Source organism: Mustela putorius, unplaced genomic scaffold, assembly GCF_011764305.1.
Source record: "Mustela putorius furo isolate JIRA1106 unplaced genomic scaffold, ASM1176430v1.1 tig00003834_pilon_pilon_pilon, whole genome shotgun sequence".
Classification (NCBI taxonomy): Eukaryota; Metazoa; Chordata; class Mammalia; order Carnivora; family Mustelidae; genus Mustela; species Mustela putorius.
Genome location: NW_025421987.1, coordinates 98922713 through 98940676, shown reverse-complemented (window position 1 = coordinate 98940676; position 17964 = coordinate 98922713). Strand labels below are relative to the sequence as shown.

Below are 17964 nucleotides of genomic sequence, written 5' to 3'. Positions count from 1 at the left end.
AGAAAGGGTCCCTGCCTGCAGGGAGCTTACAGTCTAGCAGGGAAGACAAACCAGCAATTAGAGTGAAATCCCACAGTTAGAATAAAATGTGGGCTCCTTACCCCTAGAGGCCCTGCATGAGGTGCCCCTCTTTCTGAACTCCTTCTCACTTTGCTCCCTCCACCCTGGCTTACCTGCCTGTTCCTTAAATAGGCTGACCTTGCTCCCAATTTTAGGCCCTTTGCACCTGCTGTCCCGCCTGCCTGGAGCCCTGTTTCTCCAGCTCCCTGAAGTTTATGCTCAAAAGTCCCCTCCACCTAGCGCCTTCCTTCACTACCCAATGTGCTCCTCACTCATCCTCCAGAAGGATCCCTTCCACCTTTCTCCGTCAGTACATGACTAAACTAGGTGGTGATAATGGTGCGTCTCCCCATCAGAACGCATGCACCTGGAAGGCAGAGTGTGTCTGCCCTGCTCACTGGGGCCTCCCCAGAATGATGTCTGGCCCAAAGCAGGGGCTTAGGGACAGATTTATTGGCAAATAAGCACAATGATAGGGGAAGTTTAGCCAGCGAGAGGACTCATTCTGGGGTTCCCGGGGAGGGCTTCCTAAAGGAAGGGACATTTGCTGGGGAGAGAGGGAGATTTTGGAGAAAGGGGTTGCAGAGAAGAGGCAGAGAAAGCTGGGTAAAGTGGCCGCAGAAATCACATCAGAGTGCTGGGCCAGCGATTTCTGGATGATTGCAAAACCTTGGCAAAAGGCTAACGAGGTGAGAAAGAGCACCCACACCTGGCGTTCTGCCGAGCATATGCGGGGCTCGGGGCTGAGCAAGCCTGCAGCATAGCCGCCCTGGAAACCGCCTCCTCCCCGGAAAGCTGATCGCAAGGGCGCCCTCTCGTGGCCAGAGTCCCTAGAATGGGGTCCTCCTCAGGCTCTAGTGTCTCTGCCAGGTGCCTCCCTCCCTCTAGAATTCCTGGATTCTTGCTCCTTCCTAAAAACAAACGAACAGGCACACGGATGGACAGACAACCGCCGCCCACCCACGGTGGCAAAGTTGGTCCTTTTGTAAAACCGCTTAGACTTGGCATTTTGAATGATTTTACCGTGTGTAAAGGTTGGCGGGCAGTCTGTTGGTCAAAATTGCAACAGCACACATCGAGCCCTTCCTCTGTTCTGAGGACATTCCGTGTATTCATTAACTCAATCCTCAGTACTGGGGACTGTGACTATCAGTGTCCCCATTGCATGGAAGAGGAAAGAGAGGCCCTGAGGGTCGAATAGTGCCCCCGTGGCCAGGCAACCTAGTGGTGCAGCAGGATTCACTCTAGGCCAGTCAGCTCTCCGGCCAGGATGGGACTGTGGCTGTGCCACACTGAGGCTTAACAGAAAAGTCAGGCCGTGGGCAGCTAAGGAGAGGCTGGAACCACGCTCGGTGCAGTGGGAACAAATGTCTCTCCTGTGGTCCCCCAACCCCTCAGATGCCCCCAGAGACCTAGAGCTCCAGGAACTGCCAGTAAAGAAAAAACTCCACAGCTGAGGATGGGGTAGGACATGGCCTTGAGCTGCCTGACCGCCCAGGGCAGGGAGCCAGGGGTGTCCCTGTGCCAGGCTCAGCCCGCCTGGCTCCTGTGCCGACAGCCCAGCCCTGCAGCCCGCGCGTGGCCACGTCTCTCAGCCTGCTTCACCATTTATGGTATCTGAGCCTCTGTTTGGCCTTCACAGGCCAGCAAATCCCCACACCGGGAGGGAGTTCTCACTCACGCGGGGCTGTTCTCAGAGCAAACCCCAAAGACTCTTGGCAGAGCTCTTGCTGGGGACCTGTTTCTGCTTTAAAACATGTGTGCATGGGCTGTCACCCAGACCCCACTTCTCCCACAGACCTGGGGACAAGGAGAATGGCCCCAAAGGCTCCTTGATCCTTCATCTAAGGACCCCCACCTCCAGAAGAACTATTAGCTCAGCTGGGTCTCTTTAATCCAAACTAAACCCAGGCAAGTGGGGACAGGCACAGGATTAGCAAGGCCACTGGCTGAAGTCAGTGGGGAGAGTCTTGGGCAATAGATCCGTCAGATGTCACTCTGGCCCTCTTGCCCCTTACTAGGCTTTGGAGCAGGCCATGTGGACTTGCAAAGAGAGCCCCCCTGTTGGGAAGGGGAGGGTCTCTCCTCTGGCCCAAGAGATGAAGCTCAGATCTCTTTTTGTTTCATTATCACAATTTCCTGAGGCTCTTCAATGAGCCATGAAAGGAGGGAGACCTGTAAGGACAAAGCCAGAATTCCAGCTGACAGATTCCAGGGGTGGGGGTAGCCAGAATCAGGCTCCCTCACGGGTGTGACAGGCTTCCTGGAAGGAAGCAGAGGCCAGGTGATGGCTCCATGCTAGCGCCCTTCAGAGAAATTGGGGAGTCCTGGGAATGGGCCCCTTTTCGGCAAAGAGCCCCACAGAGCACCAACCCCTAATCCTTATAGGGTGACGCTGCCCAGCCTACAGGGCCCAGGCTGTCCCCATGGGCCAGTGAATGCACACCCTGGAAAAGGGAATAGGACAGAGCACAGGCTTGGAGTCACAAGGATCTGCGTCTCGAAGCCCAGTCTGACTTTACCAGCTTGTGTGCTTGGGGGAGCTGCATAAGCTTTTTGAGACCTCCAGACCCTTTGGTCTAAAATAAAGGAGAGCGTGGGCCTCCCCAGGCCTGCTGAGGTCTAAATGAGAAAGTATTTAACGCAGTAACCAGCACGTGATTTCCTCCTTGCCCTTTTCGGTGGAACCAGGTCGTGTGTCCTCCCAGAAGGCAGTTGCCCACGTTATAGGGAGCACCACCCCACACCCCCCAAGAGCTGAACCCTGGGGGGCAGAGGGAAGAGACATGGTCTCCTGCCAGTATGCTAGGGAGCAGGGGCCTAGGCCCTGGGAGGGGGGGAAAGGTAGGGAAGCAGGCTTACCTGGACACCCCGGCCCCGGGGAGCATTCCCCTGGTACCATCACCATGCCTGCCGACCCCACAGCCCAGACAGTTCTGTTTCAAGTGCCGTGACTCCCCTGGAACTTCCTGGGACTAAGGGCTGGGTGCGGATCAATGGATGAGCGTGGTAATCAGATTACTGGACACCAGGCTGCTGATGTATGAAAACCAGCCTAGGCTGGTGGGAAGGAGCAGGGCCAAGGAAAAGGGGAACATCCTGGGACCCTCTTGAAGCCCCTAGTGAGGGAGGCAGCACTTGTGAGACCCCCTGAATCCTAAGGGGGTATGCGAGTACTCCTCCTGGGGTACCTTTCCACGTGAGGGGACTTCTTACCACTCTGGAAGCATCTTGAGCCAAGGGAGCCGTTGCCTCTTTCCACTGCATCCTCCCTCAGCCCCACTGGGGTAAGGGGGTGGGGAGGGGGCCTTTGCCTTGTGACTGTGGACCTCTAGAGGCCATTGCCTCCACCTGCCTGCCTTCAGGTGCAGGGTGCTCTTTCTCCAAAGCAGGTGTCTGCATCAAAGGTGCTTCTAGAGAGGCGCCCAGAGGCTCCTACCATGGACAGTGACCCGGGCGCTGCAGGACACCTGCCCCACGGTGTTCTTGGCCAGACAGGTGTAGATGCCGTCATCTTCCGGCAGGGCGTCCTGGATGTGGAGCTCGGCCATGCCAGCCTCACAGGAGGAGTGAGCATACTGGATGGGCTGCTCTGTGGAGGGAAGCACAGGAAGGCTCAGGCTGGGGGTGGGAGAGGCTCCCCAATGTGGGGCTGCAGCTGTCAAGTCAACCATGTTTGCTCAGACCCACTGGGCTGACGACGTGTTTGGCCATCCCCTATGAGGGGATAGAGGAAGCCAGGTGTTAGGGAGGGAGATGAAGGAGACAGTGATTGTTGGGGCGCAGGAGCAAGGCTGGGGCTGGAAGGACTGTGGGGAGAGATTCTGGAAGCACTGCAAATGCAGGAGGGAAGGGGGCATAGTTCTGTGCATTTTGTTTAAAGGAACAGCCCCAACATCCATAGCCTGGACTTCACAGAAGTCTGAGCCTGGAAAGAAGCTTACAGGGTCATCTGGCCCAGAGCCCAGCCTCAGGCACAACAGAAGGCTCCTGGCTCCTTTTAGACGTCTCCAGAAATAATGAGTCCATTTCCCACTACAGATATTCATCAGAAAGCAAGTGTGTGACCTCAATCTGATGCTGCAATTCGGTGCATTTTGGTACATTTTAGGGTTCATGGAAAAGATAAATATGGGAAACTAAAAATGACTCTGGCCCCTTCTTTCCAGAGTCCCTGCCATGAGAGGCCCTTTATTCAGGACACATAAAGTCCTGCATGGAGATAGAAGTGCATGCTATGAACGTCAGTGGTTTCCTTAATGCTATACGTCCCTGGGACTTTATCATTCCAGGATGTGAGCTTTTATTTCCAGGGGAAAAAAAAATCTCGTCACTGAAGATTCTGGCCTCAGAACAGGAATGTGTCTGCTCACCATATAGGAAGCAACTGTCAGTTGCTTCCCCTGTCAGACCCCAGGGTCCTGGTTTGCACTTCATAAAACTGGGGGTGGGTAGTGGGGGGGGGGAGGAGAAAGTGCAGAAAGAAGTCCTCTCCCTGCAGTCCAATGTTTTCTTCTGCACATAGCAACACCTCGCGTCTCCATGACAGTCTGCAGAGACTGCCAAGCAAGCATGCCATAGAGTGGGAAGGAAGAGAGTTTGCCCTTCATAAAGGTGGGGCTGGGAGCTGGGGAAAGGCAGGGGCCAGGATTGGGCGACCGAGAGGACTGAACACACAAAGCTCTTGGCTTTTTGTGAAAAGAAATGATACTCTACAACCTGTCTTCCTTGAGAACATCAGTACATTCCATGACATCTATCAAAGCGTCTCTGCTGTCGAAATGTGCCAACAAAGTGTTTGAGATCTCTTTTGTTACTGGAGCATAACTCACTTTGGCTCTACACACATGGGATAGGATGGTGGCTCCAGAAAGGAGTTGCGGGCTCGGGGCACTCAGAATTGAGAGCCACATAACTCTCCCCACCAGGAGACTGGGAAGACTGGTTAGCTGCCCAGAGAACTTGAGCATGATCGCCCTCTAGTGGTAATGGTGTGGAAATGCCAACATTGACCAAAAATAAAAAGGTAGGGTGGCTTTTCCAGGTCCTGAGGGGTACAGACCAGGCGTCCGCAAACTACTGCTCATGGGTCAAATCTGACCTGCAGCCTGTTTCTGTATAGCCTGAAAGCAAAGAATAGTTGTTACAGAGTTTAAATCGTTGAAAAAAAAATCAACAGGAAAATATTTCGTGATCTGTGAGTAGTGTATGAAATTCACATCTCAGTGTCCATAAATAAAGTTTTATTGCAACACTGTCACACTTATTCATCTACATATTGTTTCTGGCTGCTTTTCTGCTGCCACAACAGCAGAGCTGAGTAGTTGTGACAGAGACAATATGGCCAGCAAAGCTGAAAATACTTACTATCTGGCTTTATGGAAAATGTTTCTTGACCCATGGTCTGGATTCTGAGCCAGAGGGAAGTGAAACTCTCTTACTCAGATGCATTACTAGTCCTTAAAGTCCATGTTCTGTTCCAGTTGCAAAGAGGCTGCCTCTTTGTAGTCAGTTCCAGGATCCGATAGAAGCTCTGTCCATAGCGAGGGGCGGAGGGAAGGGTGACTTCAATTGTCACTTATTTGTCCAAGAATATGACACATGGGAAAACTATATTCACCTTTTCTCACTGACTAGAGATAATCTCTAGCAAAGCCTAAGCAAACTATACCAACTAGGGAGGTTCACAAGTAACACGTCAATAGTGTAGAAACATTGTATGCAGCAATTTGGTGCATAGCTGACAGGTGCCACTGTCCGAAAGGAGCCTGTTCTATCAGCCCTGAGAGGTCTGAGTCCCAAACATTCTGTTTCAGCTCATCTCCTCACCCATAAAGAGGCTGATGTCCGGGGAGTGAAGAGGGGTGTCCAAGGTCCCCCAGCCTAGATGGCAGAGAAGGCTAAGTGCCCTTGTCTCCTGACTGGGAGCTCTTCCTTCATCCTCCCTGTGGATCCCCAAAGCAGGGGCTCCCAAAGCAGACCCCATTCAACATCAACAACTTGATGGACTGTTCTCAGTTCTTTTTTGTTTTGTTTTGTTCTGTTTTGTTTCCTTTAAGATTTTATTTATTTATTTGACAGAGAGAGTGAGAGAGCACAAGCAGAGGGAGCAGTAGAGGCAGAAGGAGAGGAAGAAGCAGGCTCCCCACCAAGCGGGGAGCCCAATGTGGCGCTTGATCCCAGGAACCCAGGATCATGACCTGAGCTAAAGGCAAATGCCCAACAGACTGAGCCACCCAGGCGCCCCTGTTCTCAGTTCTAAAATTAGAGTTCTCCCATACTTTTGGAATCAAAAGGCTTTTTTTACCAAGAGAAGAGTGATAATATATGACTGCAAATTTTTTCAGAAGACCTTACTTGGCAAAAAAAAAAACAAAACAAAAAAAGTTGGAATATCTCTAGGACTATAACATTAAAAAGAATTGCTGGTCTACAAATCCCAAAACCAACTGCCACTAAATAGAAGGTAAGGTTCAGGGATGTCTGGGTGGCTCAGTCAGTTGAGGGGGCTGCCTTGAGCTGCCTTCAGCTCAGGTCATGATCCCAGGGTCCTGGGATCGAGTCCCATATCTGGCTCCTTGCTCAGCAGGGAGCCTGCTTCTCCCCCTGCCTGCAGCTGCCCCTGCTTGTGCGCTCTCTGACAAAGGAATAAATAAAATTTTATAAAAATAAATAAATAAATAAATAAAGGTGAGTTTCCACGAGTAACTTCTAGTATGGTTCATTTATTTGTTAATTTGCTTACTTATTGACTCAACAAATATTTATTGAGGACCTACTGTGAGTCTGGCCAAGTTGGTTGTGCACCCACGTACATTAGCTGTTTCATATAAAGGATCTAATTCACCTTCACAGCCCCCACCCTGGGAGGTAGTTGACATTATTCCCATGCTGCAGGAGCTCAAGGCTCAGATAGGAATAGCAACTTGCCCGGCATCCCCTGCCAGCCAATAGCAGACTCCATGGTCCCATGAGCTCCCTGTACCCTGCAGGTTCATGCCAAGCCAAGTGAGAAGGCAAGCAGGGCCAAAGGGCCCAGGGGGCTGGAGCAGGGGGAACTCACCATTGAGCAGCCAAGTAATTTGGGGGACCGGGGTCCCCTGCACTGAGCACTGCAGCACAAAGTCCTGGCCCTCGACGACAGTGCAGTCCTTCAGGACCCTGGAGAACGAGGGTGCTACCTCCAGTGCAGCCAGACCTGCAAGGGCAGAGAACACACGGGCCATCTCAGACCACAGCCGGCGGGCACAGGCACCGGGCTTTCTCAGGAGCCTGGCTTGGCCTTAACCTCTCTGCATGCTCGGAGGCAGGCTGCACCACAGGTGTGGAGACCTGGGGCCAGAGACGGAGAAACCAGCAGTGGCTTATTCATGGCCACAGAGCAGCCCAGGTCCACAAGTGCTCAGGACATGGGCCTGCCCCCTCCTCTGGGACTCAGGCTCCTCCTCGCCTGTCTTGGAGCACCCACAGAGCTCCTTCTTCCCTGTTTTCCTGGTCCCCCATTACTCCCCAGCGTCCCTTCTCTCCTTTACCACATGCCACTGGACCTGCACAATCTTGAGAATCTCTTTGTAACTGCAGAGACAAACATGCCCACTGGGGAGAATATTTCAATTTTAAAGTGTTATTTTTTCCAATCCCAGGACTGGATCAAACAACAAAGACTCACACGTGTCCTAGTTTTCCAACCTGAGCCAATGGCTCAGGACTGCTGGGGCCTGGGACAATGCATTCCTAAGTTCCCTCAGGACTCTGAGGCATATTTTAATTGAGAACCATTGAGCAGAACTTTCCAGAAGCCCTCAACAGGTGGACTGGGGAAGCATTTTGTAGATTGGGGGGGTGGGGCTTAACTAAGAGGAATAGGGATAGATGGTTTCTTCCACAAGCAGAACATACTGCAGAAATGTCAAAGTGGCTGGGAGCCGAGAACGGGGAAGGGATTTGGTGATTAGAAGAGGCCTCCCCTGTGCCTCTCAGGAGAAGCTATTCCATGCAGTGGTGAGTGGTAAGCTATATTGTATTGCAGGGGTTTAAGGACGAAAGCTGGTACATGAGGGCTTACTACATGCCAGGCACCTTCCCACATGAGACTGTGACAGTGCCATGAGATTGTTTTCCTCGGCTCATTCTATAGACCTGGTTAGTAGTTTGTCATAGTCGGGCCAGCAAAGGCAGGCTTTACACCCGACTCTCTACCTCTGTCTCTGGACTCCCTCCTCCACACCAGAGCTCCCCTATGGGCAAGTAGGCCGTGGGAGAGCAACTAAGTCAGAATAACGGTGCATCTGATTGGGTCTGGTGCCAAGGGAAGGGATGGACTGACTACCTCGAGAGGTGTGGCCACCTCTATCCCTTTCCTCAGCCGGCGTCACATTCCTCACAGGGAATGGCCTTTGGGAGCCATTGAAAAAAACATGGACTTCATGTCAAGCCAACATGGATTAGAAATAGGCCATCTTTTACAAGGCCTGTGACTTTGGACCAGTCATTTAACTTCACCACGGCTCAGTAGTCCCATCTGGAAAATGGGTGTGACTATAATTAGCTCCTTGGACTGCTAGGATAATAACTAAATGGAACAACAGAGGTAAAGCGTTTAGCACAAAGCCTGCCACACTGAGCAGGCTTTTGTGGAGTGTTGGCTGTTACCATCAAGGAGAAGCTACACATGGAGACAAGACCTGCCACGAGTCTGGGGGTGGAAGACAGTGGAGAGATGGAGTGGGAGCTTAAGGAGCCACTGAGCAAAAAGCAGATTTTCTTTCCTTTTTTACCAGAGCATGCTTGCAGGGAGAAGGGAGAGGCCGCTGCATGCGGGCAGGGGGACAGACGGAAGAAATGGTGGGAGAGTGAATCATCATTAAGTAAGATTTCTGGGGAGCGGGGAAGGGATGGACAGAGAAGTCCTGGTAAGGGAGACAGAGTTTTATGTGGTAACAGGAGAAAACAGAGAAAGAAGGTAATGCCAGAGAAGCGGAAAGAACACACATCAGGGGACTTCTTGGTGAAGTTGTCCAGAAAGGTTTTAGAATACTCAGTGTCTCCAAAGGGAGAGGGAGTCCAGAAGCACTTTTTTGCAAGGGCAGAGTAAGGGCTCCCGAAAATCCGCTCCTCCACACAAGCAACAAGAACACTGGCCAAAAGAGTCAAAATCCACTTTTTCAGAACTCCGGAAATTAACCAAAGGCTCACAACATTCTGAAGGGCATGCATTCAAAAACCAACAGCTGACTGTTGGTAAGAAGAGCTGGCTTGGCGGCATGCGTAATTCCCTCCCTGTTCGTCCCAGGTTCTGTGGGAGCTTTGAAGACCACATTCTCTTTCACCCTAAACTTGCTGCAAGTATAGTCTCAATGCACAGCTTCCATTTCGTAATCATAGCGGCCACTCCAACATGTGGGTTTTTAGCCTTTGCTGGACATGATGCCGCAGGTCCATCCCCTGCACAGAGCCTCAGCTGAGGAGGCTCAGGCTCTTGGACTTGTGAACCCTACAGGCATTCCCACCTCCAAATGGAATGGAGACTCTTTCTTAAGAAGAAATTCATGGACAGAGTGAAAATGCCAATTAAGAAGTAAATCAACGGGGCACCTGGGTGGCTCAGTGGGTTAAAACCTCTGCCTTTGGCTCAGGTCATGATCCCAGACCTCGATGGATCAAGCCCCACATCAGGCTCTCTGCTCGGTAGGGAGCCTGTTTCCCTTCCTCTCTCTCTCTCTCTCTCTCTCTGCCTGCCTCTCTGCCTATTTGTGATCTCTGTCAAATAAATAAATAAAATCTTAAAAAAAAAAAAGAAGTAAATCAACAATACCCATGTGGTGAGAAGTAAGACTACTCCCCACCTCTTCCTAAGCATCCCCAGTTTCCTTTCCTTGAGGCAACGTGTGGACCCTTCCAGAAATGTTTAATGTATGCATAGGCATCTCTTTGCACATATCTACACAGATTCTCTTCCTTTTATGCAAATACATATGACACCTACAGCTCTGCGCTTGGCTCTTCTCCCATCCTAGCATCTTGGACATGTTTCACCATCAGAGTCCGTAGGTCAGCAATATTCGTTTTACTGGCTGCATGGAATCCCACTGTAGGGATGAACCACTAAGTTCTTCTCCTTCCTTTTTTCGGAAAAGTCTATTATTGCAAATTTCAAATATATACACTAGGAAAGACAGCAGTACTGTGGATTACCATATACTTGTTTCTCAAATGTAATGATTATCAACTCATGGCCCCTCTCATTTCATTTGTACTCCCACCAGCTCCCACTACACACGGATTATTTTGGAAGCAAATATCATCTATCATTTCCACTAGTAAGTAACTCATTTTATATCTCTAAAATACACAGGCATTAAAAAAAAAACCAAAAGACTGCAATCTTATCTTAAAAATGGCACTAATTCCATTCTATCAAATACCTTGTGAATGCTCAAATTTTCCTGGTGTTCTCATTAGACAAAGTTTTAAAAGGTGTCTCTATCAGGAGCCACACAAAGTCCATGGATTGTGATTACTGATATCTTTTACGTATCTTTTCACCTAAGTTTCCTGTTGGTTGTCCCTCCTTTTCTCTTTTTCTTGCAATTTATTTGTTTAAAAAAACAGGCAACGGTTATTTATCCGTTGAACTTCTAAAAGCCTGAAATTTGCTGACTCTCTCCTTGTAGTTTAATATGTTCCTCGATGGGTCAAGGGTCCCTGAATGGCATTTAAAATAAGAAGGAAATTTTGTAGAGAGATAGATGGGTACAAAGATATTTATCACAATTTTGTTACAATAGTGAAAAAATGGAAACAATCAAAATCTTTAGTAGTAAGAGCAAGTGTAATCAGATACAATATTCTTTTTTTAAAATTATCTTTTAATTTTTTTTATAAACATATATTTTTATCCCCAGGGGTACAGGTCTGTGAATCGCCAGGTTTACACACTTCACAGCACTCACCATAGCACATACCTCCTCAATGTCCATAACCCCACCCCCTTCTCCCAGCAGCCCCCCCAGCAACCCTCAGTTTGTGAGATTAAGTGTCACTTATGGTTTGTCTCCCTCCCAATCCCATCTTGTTTCATTGATTCTTCTCCTACCCCCTTAACCCCCCATGTTGCATCTCCACTTCCTCATATCAGGGAGATCATATGATAGTTGTCTTTCTCTGCTTGACTTATTTCGCTAAGCATGATACCCTCCAGTTCCATCCACGTCATCGCAAATGGCAAGATTTCATTTCTTTTGATGGCTGCATCAGATACACTATTTTAGGAAACATTATATGGCCATGAAAATCATGTTTTTTAATAATATTAAATGATCTAGAAAGAAATCTATAGAACAATGCTCATGTAACATGAGCAAGGTAGAACAGAAAGCAGTATACAAACAGCACAATGTCGATTTTGTTTTAAAAACATTAAAACATCATTTATTTCTGAGTCATAAAACTGTGTTGTGTTTAAATCCCCACAAGGAACAGCACAACTTTCATAAACAGCTATTACAATAAACATAAAAGAAGCGGGATCCCACATCATCTCATATGACTCTCAACGCGTATATTTAGTGAATGTTTGATTCTCTGTGGTTAGAAAAGTGAGTCATGGCTCTCCCTGGACAGCTGAAGGGCCCAGAAAAGGAAGCTGTCGCCAGGCCTGCGCATGCTTATTCTGAGGTGACTCTGATGTGAACTCCCTGTCAGGAGTCACCTGTCCTGGAGCAAGGACTTTGGGCTTAGCATGTGGGTGGGGATGATGCTTTTTTATGGGCTTGTACACCCTGTGTGGGGGCAGAAAGAGGCGACACTCCTGCATGGATGGCCCCCCTAGAGAGAACCCAGGGTGACTAGAGACTTGTACTCACGTTTCACCAGGAGGTTCCAACCACAGGACACCTGGCCCCGGACATTGGAGGCCGTGCAGCTATAGCTCCCACTGTCCCTGGGCCGTGCTCTCAGCAGGCAGAGGTAATGGCATCCACCTTCTTCATACATCTCAACCATGCCTTCTCGTCTCCTCACGGGGGCACCTTCCAAGAACCAGGTCACTTCAGGTTTTGGGGTCCCTGAAACTACAGGGCGAAGTGAAGCACGTGAGGCTCCCTGAGAGTGCACTGTGCTTGTGGGGTAGGTGGGATGCTGGACCCAAGGGAGAAGCTCATTCTGGTGTGAGCCGCCCTCCCCCTGAATAGTCTCTCTTACCCCTCCCCCTGCACTGTGCATGAGTAAACGTCTCAAGAAGGAGGCAGGGTCTGTGGGGAGGAGGGATGTAGGGCGACAAGTCAGGTCTCCAGATCAGCCAAAGCCAGCAGAAGGGAGGAAAGAGCAGGAGCCCCTGTGGTTTGTTTTTTGATGGTGATAGTGATGATGAGTTTTCCCCTCTAGGGTGGTTAAGAATTAGGACACAGGGCCGATGCCATATCCAACAATGAACAGTGGGCTACTGCTCAGTGTTCCTGCAGAACAAGGTATGTTACTAGACTGAGTCCTTCTTATAAGGTGGCTTCTGGGTGGGCTGGGTTCTAGTCCAAGGGGCTGGGCAGATACCACTGCAGGCTGATGGAGGGAGTGACCTCCCAGGGGCTACACTGGTGGGGCAAGGTGGGACTTTGACCTTCCTTAGCTCTACTCACCCTCACATCTGAACTTGACTGTCTGATCTTCACTGATTTCCTGGCTTTGGGGCTTGCTCTCAAATTTGGGGAAGGTGGAGTCCCTCTGGCTCTCTACGGGGATTTTCCTGGTAGCAACCTTGCTCACCACCTCCTGGCTTCCCAGACCAGTCTGCCTGGTAGGGTGAGTGGCTTGGTGGGGTGCAGCTGGCCACTCCCTCTCTTCTCCAGAAGACGAGAGGGTGCTCGAGATCAGTGCTCTGGGTTCCGGCTGGACTTTTGCAGCCTGCAGGGTGATGGTACTAGAAGTCTTCTGTAAGATGGGGCTCCTCAGGGCCTTCCTGGATGAGTCCTCGGACAGCTCTGGCTGGGACTCCTGCAGGGGCTGAGGCTGGCTACTTGGGGCCCAGGTCAGGGAGCTCCCCCTCTGGGCGCTGGAGCAGTTCCTTCTTTCGGCGGCAGACTCCAGGCTGTCCACTTTCGTCCCCTGTGTGGTTCCATTGGTCACTTCCTTCCTGATATCTGAACTGGGTGCCTTTGTTCCTCTCACCAGTGACCTGTTTGGTGGTGGTTGGGAAGGGCAATGGGAAAGAGTAAGGGGAAAGAGAATGGTTATCTGGTAACTCACAAGCATTACCCATCACAAGCATGGATTCCAGGGATCATAAAAGCCCATGAATGAAGACAGCAGGAGCAAAAGTCTCTCTCTGCAGCTTTCTCAGCTTCCCAAGGCAAAGGGCAAGCCACCATTCCTGCCATTTCCTTGGCCCTCAGCTCAATCCAGAGCCTGTTCTATCTGCATTTCTCCAGTCTGCCTTTATTCTCCCCCCAACCCCTGAGCACCACCCCAGTTTCCACTATGCAACCGCCTCACCCTGGTCCCGGCTGCCCTCTGATCCACGGCCTGCATGGCAGCACAGCTGACCTTCGCTGCAGTGAGAATAAGACCGAGCTTCTCAACGGAGCCCGCAAGGATGCCCTGAGTGAGCCTCTTGGACCTCACCAGACTATCTCCACGGCCTGCCAGGCTGCTGCCACACCGATGTTCTTCTGGGGCCCCTGGGGGGCCCCCCTGGCTCTCATCTCCCCACTTTCACACATGCTACTGTCCTGCTGGGAACACCCTCCCTGAGCTTTTCCTCGCCTGGCTAATATTCTCCTGCAAGGGCCTGAACTCAAACATCAAGCAATCAGGAAGGGTTTCTGCGACCCTCTAACCTCCTTCCTCTGCCTTGGACCTGCCGCAGCTTGTAACTCTGGCTTCGGGCAGCTCTGCCAAAAGCCCTTTCCCTCTGCCAGGCATCTACCCACCCCTCGGACCTGGCGTCTAGCCAGGTGTCTAGCCAGCGCCCTCCCTAGTGACAGCTAACCGGGACTTAACTGTGTCTTCGAGTCTCGCTGTGCTGGCGAGCCTGCACCAAAGCCTGTGTGGCCTACCACGGCAGGAGAACAAAACCAAGCCTAACAAGAGCCCGACTGTCAGCCCTCCCTCCTATGCAGGGACTCAGAAACTCAGGGCATTTCTCCGTTACAACCTCTCTTTTCTTGCAGGGCATGTCAAGATGGAAACAGTGATGACAAAGCCTAGGCATACCTATTGGCATTGTCCAAACCTGGAAGAAGGGAGAAGAGGAGACTGTTAGTGGACTATCTTATGTACCAAGAAGAGACAATGATAAGACAGCACTGGTTTTCATTTCTTAGGGAGTACTCACCTCCCCAGCATCTGCCTGGCCCCCATCTACACTCCTCCCACCTTCCCTCTGCATCCCTGGTGCTGAACCGCTTGGATTAACCGGATGAGCTGGGAGCTGGTCAGATCTCCAGCTCTAAGACACCGTCGAGGCCTCCACGGCTGCCCTGGGCCTTCTCTGGAAGTCTCGGTGACCATACCCTTGTGCCATGGGACGTGTCCCATTCATCGGCCACAGAAGGAAACCAATTGAGGGACAAACCAAAATAAACATCTGAAAATTTCAAACCCAAACAGTTTAAGTTACTTGTGGCCCTCAAAAACAAACCTTCCCAAACGATCTGTTTTGACAAATACCTGCTTTAAAAATGTACAGAGAAAGTGTAATTGGATTCAGTTCTTCAAAGAAAAAAAATACTATATACACATATATTTTTCCTGATGCATCATTTTTAAAGATTTTATTATGGAAAATTTCAAAATGTACAATAGTAGAGAGGATATAACCAACTCTGAAAGCCATCACTCAGACTAAGGAAATAGCACCATTTAGCCTGTCTTTTTTATTCCTTTTTGTTTTGGATTTCAGAGCAGCTTCTTCTGGGAGTTATTTTAAAACACATCCCAGGCAGCATATCATTTTGTCATTAAGTACTTGGGAAGGGAGAAGTTCTTTAATTCAGAGCTAGGGCAAGTCAGGGGTGTGGCTTGACCATTCTTCTTAATGCCTAACAGCGGGTCCGATCCCACGGTGAGCTGTGAAGTCTCATTCCTGGGTCCAGACCAGGACTTTCGGTGGTGTAGAATGAAACAGAGAATACCAGGGTACTGTGTGTGGTACAACTTAGGACTGTTTTAACGGAAACAATATGTTTATATCCATATATATGGCCTGTGTCACAACACAGAACAAAACGCTTTGGGTTATGAAAAACACTCCAGGCAACAGTGGTAAAGAGAGTAAGGAGGAACAGTTTCTGAAAAGAGAAGGGAATGTGGAAGAAAAAAATCATGGGAGAAAGAAAGGTAAGAAAGGGGGAGGAGAGTGAAGGTTGTTTCCCTCCCACCTTGCTCAAGGTTCCCGCTCGATAGAGCGATGTCAACCCCCTTCCCTACCCATACTGCTGCTTCCACAGGCTGGACTTGGCAGAACCAAGGGGAATGTAAAGAGGAGACAGATTCAAAGAGATTTCCAGGGAAGAACTGACAGGGCTGGATGCCTACAGGAAGGAGGAGGCAAAGGTCAAAGGAGATGCTGAACGTCTGGTCCAGATGCAGAGGAAAAGCAGAATCCTGCAGTAGAAAGAGTTTAAAGTTGAGGGAACGCCCGAGGGGAAGGACAGAGAGGATGATAAGTTAAATTTTAGGCAGGTTAAATTTGGGGTCATGGCAAGGTATTTGGAATGTCCACTCTTCTGGTGGCAATCAGAGGTACAAAAAGGAATGTGAGTGAGAAAAAAGACACTGAAGACACAGGTGTGGGGCACCGTGCCGGGACATGGGTTCGAGATCCTGGCCCAGGAGGAACGCTCGGGGAGGGGAGTGGATCAGTGGAACATGTTCCTGTAATGAACAGCAGGGTATAGAAGCCAGGCAGGGGCATCCTGTAAGAGCCCCCCACCACTTGATACCTTGGATAGAAAGTTCGGCCGACATGGAGGCCTTCCCTGACCCATTCACCACCAGGCATGTGTACACGCCCACATCATCGCGGCTGACCTCGTGGATTTCCAGAACTTGTACCCCATTCTTCTCAGACATAGACACACGGGCACTTGGCTGCAGGGGAACCTCTCCCTGTGGATGGCAAGAGGGCAGCTGGGTCAGAGAAACCTGCTTACTTCATGGCACCCTCCAAGCCTGGCTGGGATGGACACCAGGCCTGGGTAGCACAATCCTCCGCTCTGGGCTCTGTCAGTGTGCTCAGAGAGCAGTCTTTGGACAATCCATGGGCCCTGACTTGAGGTCTGTGTGTGCGGTGTGGCGGCATCAGGTCCGGCTCAGATCAGGTGTGTGAGCTTGTTTTAGAGATGCCCTAGTTCAAGGTGGGGAGCCTACATTCCTCACGTTAGCTCTGCTTGGCCACCCTCTCCTTTACTCTTTTCCCAGGCTCAGTCCAGCAGAATCACAAAATAGGGAAAAGGTGTCCCCTTGCTCATTTTGGTCAGGGGCTCCCACCTGTGAGAAAGCTAGTCTCATAGGCCTCTACCCCAAGCTTTCCCCAAGGTTCCTCCCTGCCCTGCTGAACATCCACCCCACCCCTCACGCCCCGTGCTGCTGCCACTCCCCCTCCTCCAGCCCTTCTGCTATGTCTTCACACCACTAGGCCCTGATTGAAATACTCCCAACAGTATTTTGAGGGAGCTGGCATCATCTCTGGTCTCATAGATAAGGACACGAATGTTCCAAGAGACCAAATGATTTGCCCAGCATCACATGTTTTACAAACGAGGGAGCTGTGGCTTGAAACCTAGTCTCATGACTTCAAATTCCACTCTCTGGAGATGGTCGGGTCTGTTCTGACTCAGAAATGTTATGCTGTTTGGGGAGTGTGTGGATTCTAGGACATGGCAGGCTGAGTTACAGAGGCAGAGTGTGCAAATAGAGGCAGGGACAAGCATGGCTATCGGGCATACAGAGAACCCTGGAGAACCATCTACGGTTGAGCAGAAGGAACTGATCAGACAGATGGACACCCGTTGGTCCAAGGGCCTAACCCTCTACAATCAGGGTCCCTGGGCCGGGGCCAGAGTTGGGGCAGATCAAATCTCACCTTGAGCCAGGTGACCTGTGGTTGGGGCCGGCCAGTGATCTTGCACGAAAACCGTCCCATCTGTCCTTCTCGGACTATGGCTCGGCCCAACTTGGTAGCAAACTTTGGTGGGCACTCTCCCCAGATGCTAGGACGAGTCTCCACGGCAGGGGCAGCGAATCTGTCCCTAGAAAGAAATGAGCAGAGAGTCCAGTTGCAATTCAGATCTCTCTGCCCCCACCCACATCACTTGAGCTGGGTCAGCTACCAGCAAAAGGCAGCCTTCCCAATCCTGTGCCTCATGCACCTTCTGGAAAGGTCTGTGGGACTAAAACCTATTTCCTCTACCCCCTGATCATGCAGTGCAACTTCATGTACTAGCCTCCTTTGTGGTAAGTATACCTGAAGGCTACTGAGCTCTGGCTCAAAGCCTGGGTTTGGGCCAACAGGCCATAAGCAAAAGTGATGTGTGCCACATCCAGGCTAAACCCATAAAAAGCCCCTGTGAGATTCTCCATGCTCTCTCTTGCCCATCCTTCTGGCTGGATGCAGAAGATCCAAGAAAGGCTCCAAGGCCAAGAGATGATGGAACTGCAAAAGGGAAGGCGCCCGGGTCCCTGAACGATGATGGCAATGTTCTCTGACTGTTCTAGAATACCTAAGTTGAGGGACGCCTGGGTGGCTCAGTTGGTTAAGCAGCTGCCTTCGGCTCAGGTCATGATCCCAGTGTCCTGGGATCGAGTCCCACATCGGGCTCCTTGCTCAACAGGGAGCCTGCTTCTCCCTCTGCCTCTGCCTGCCGTTCTGTCTGCCTGTACTCGCTCTCTTCTCTCTCTCTCTCTCTCTCT

The 17964-nt window shown here is 50.6% G+C and overlaps 1 protein-coding gene across 3 annotated transcripts in view; it reads right to left on the bottom strand.

Annotated features, from left to right (window-relative positions):
* The window catches only part of MYLK (myosin light chain kinase), a 180551-nt gene that overhangs the window by 100188 nt on the left and 62399 nt on the right, over positions 1-17964 (bottom strand). For all 3 annotated transcript variants that reach the window (XM_004745429.3, XM_045088817.1, XM_004745432.3), the window contains exons 5-11: positions 17138-17303; positions 15996-16161; positions 14266-14284; positions 12693-13228; positions 11925-12131; positions 7124-7258; positions 3500-3652 (exon numbers count right to left, since the gene is read on the bottom strand). In XM_004745429.3, coding sequence (XP_004745486.2) covers positions 3500-3652; positions 7124-7258; positions 11925-12131; positions 12693-13228; positions 14266-14284; positions 15996-16161; positions 17138-17303 — 1382 coding nt within the window. The remainder of the gene's footprint in view (positions 1-3499; positions 3653-7123; positions 7259-11924; positions 12132-12692; positions 13229-14265; positions 14285-15995; positions 16162-17137; positions 17304-17964) is intronic.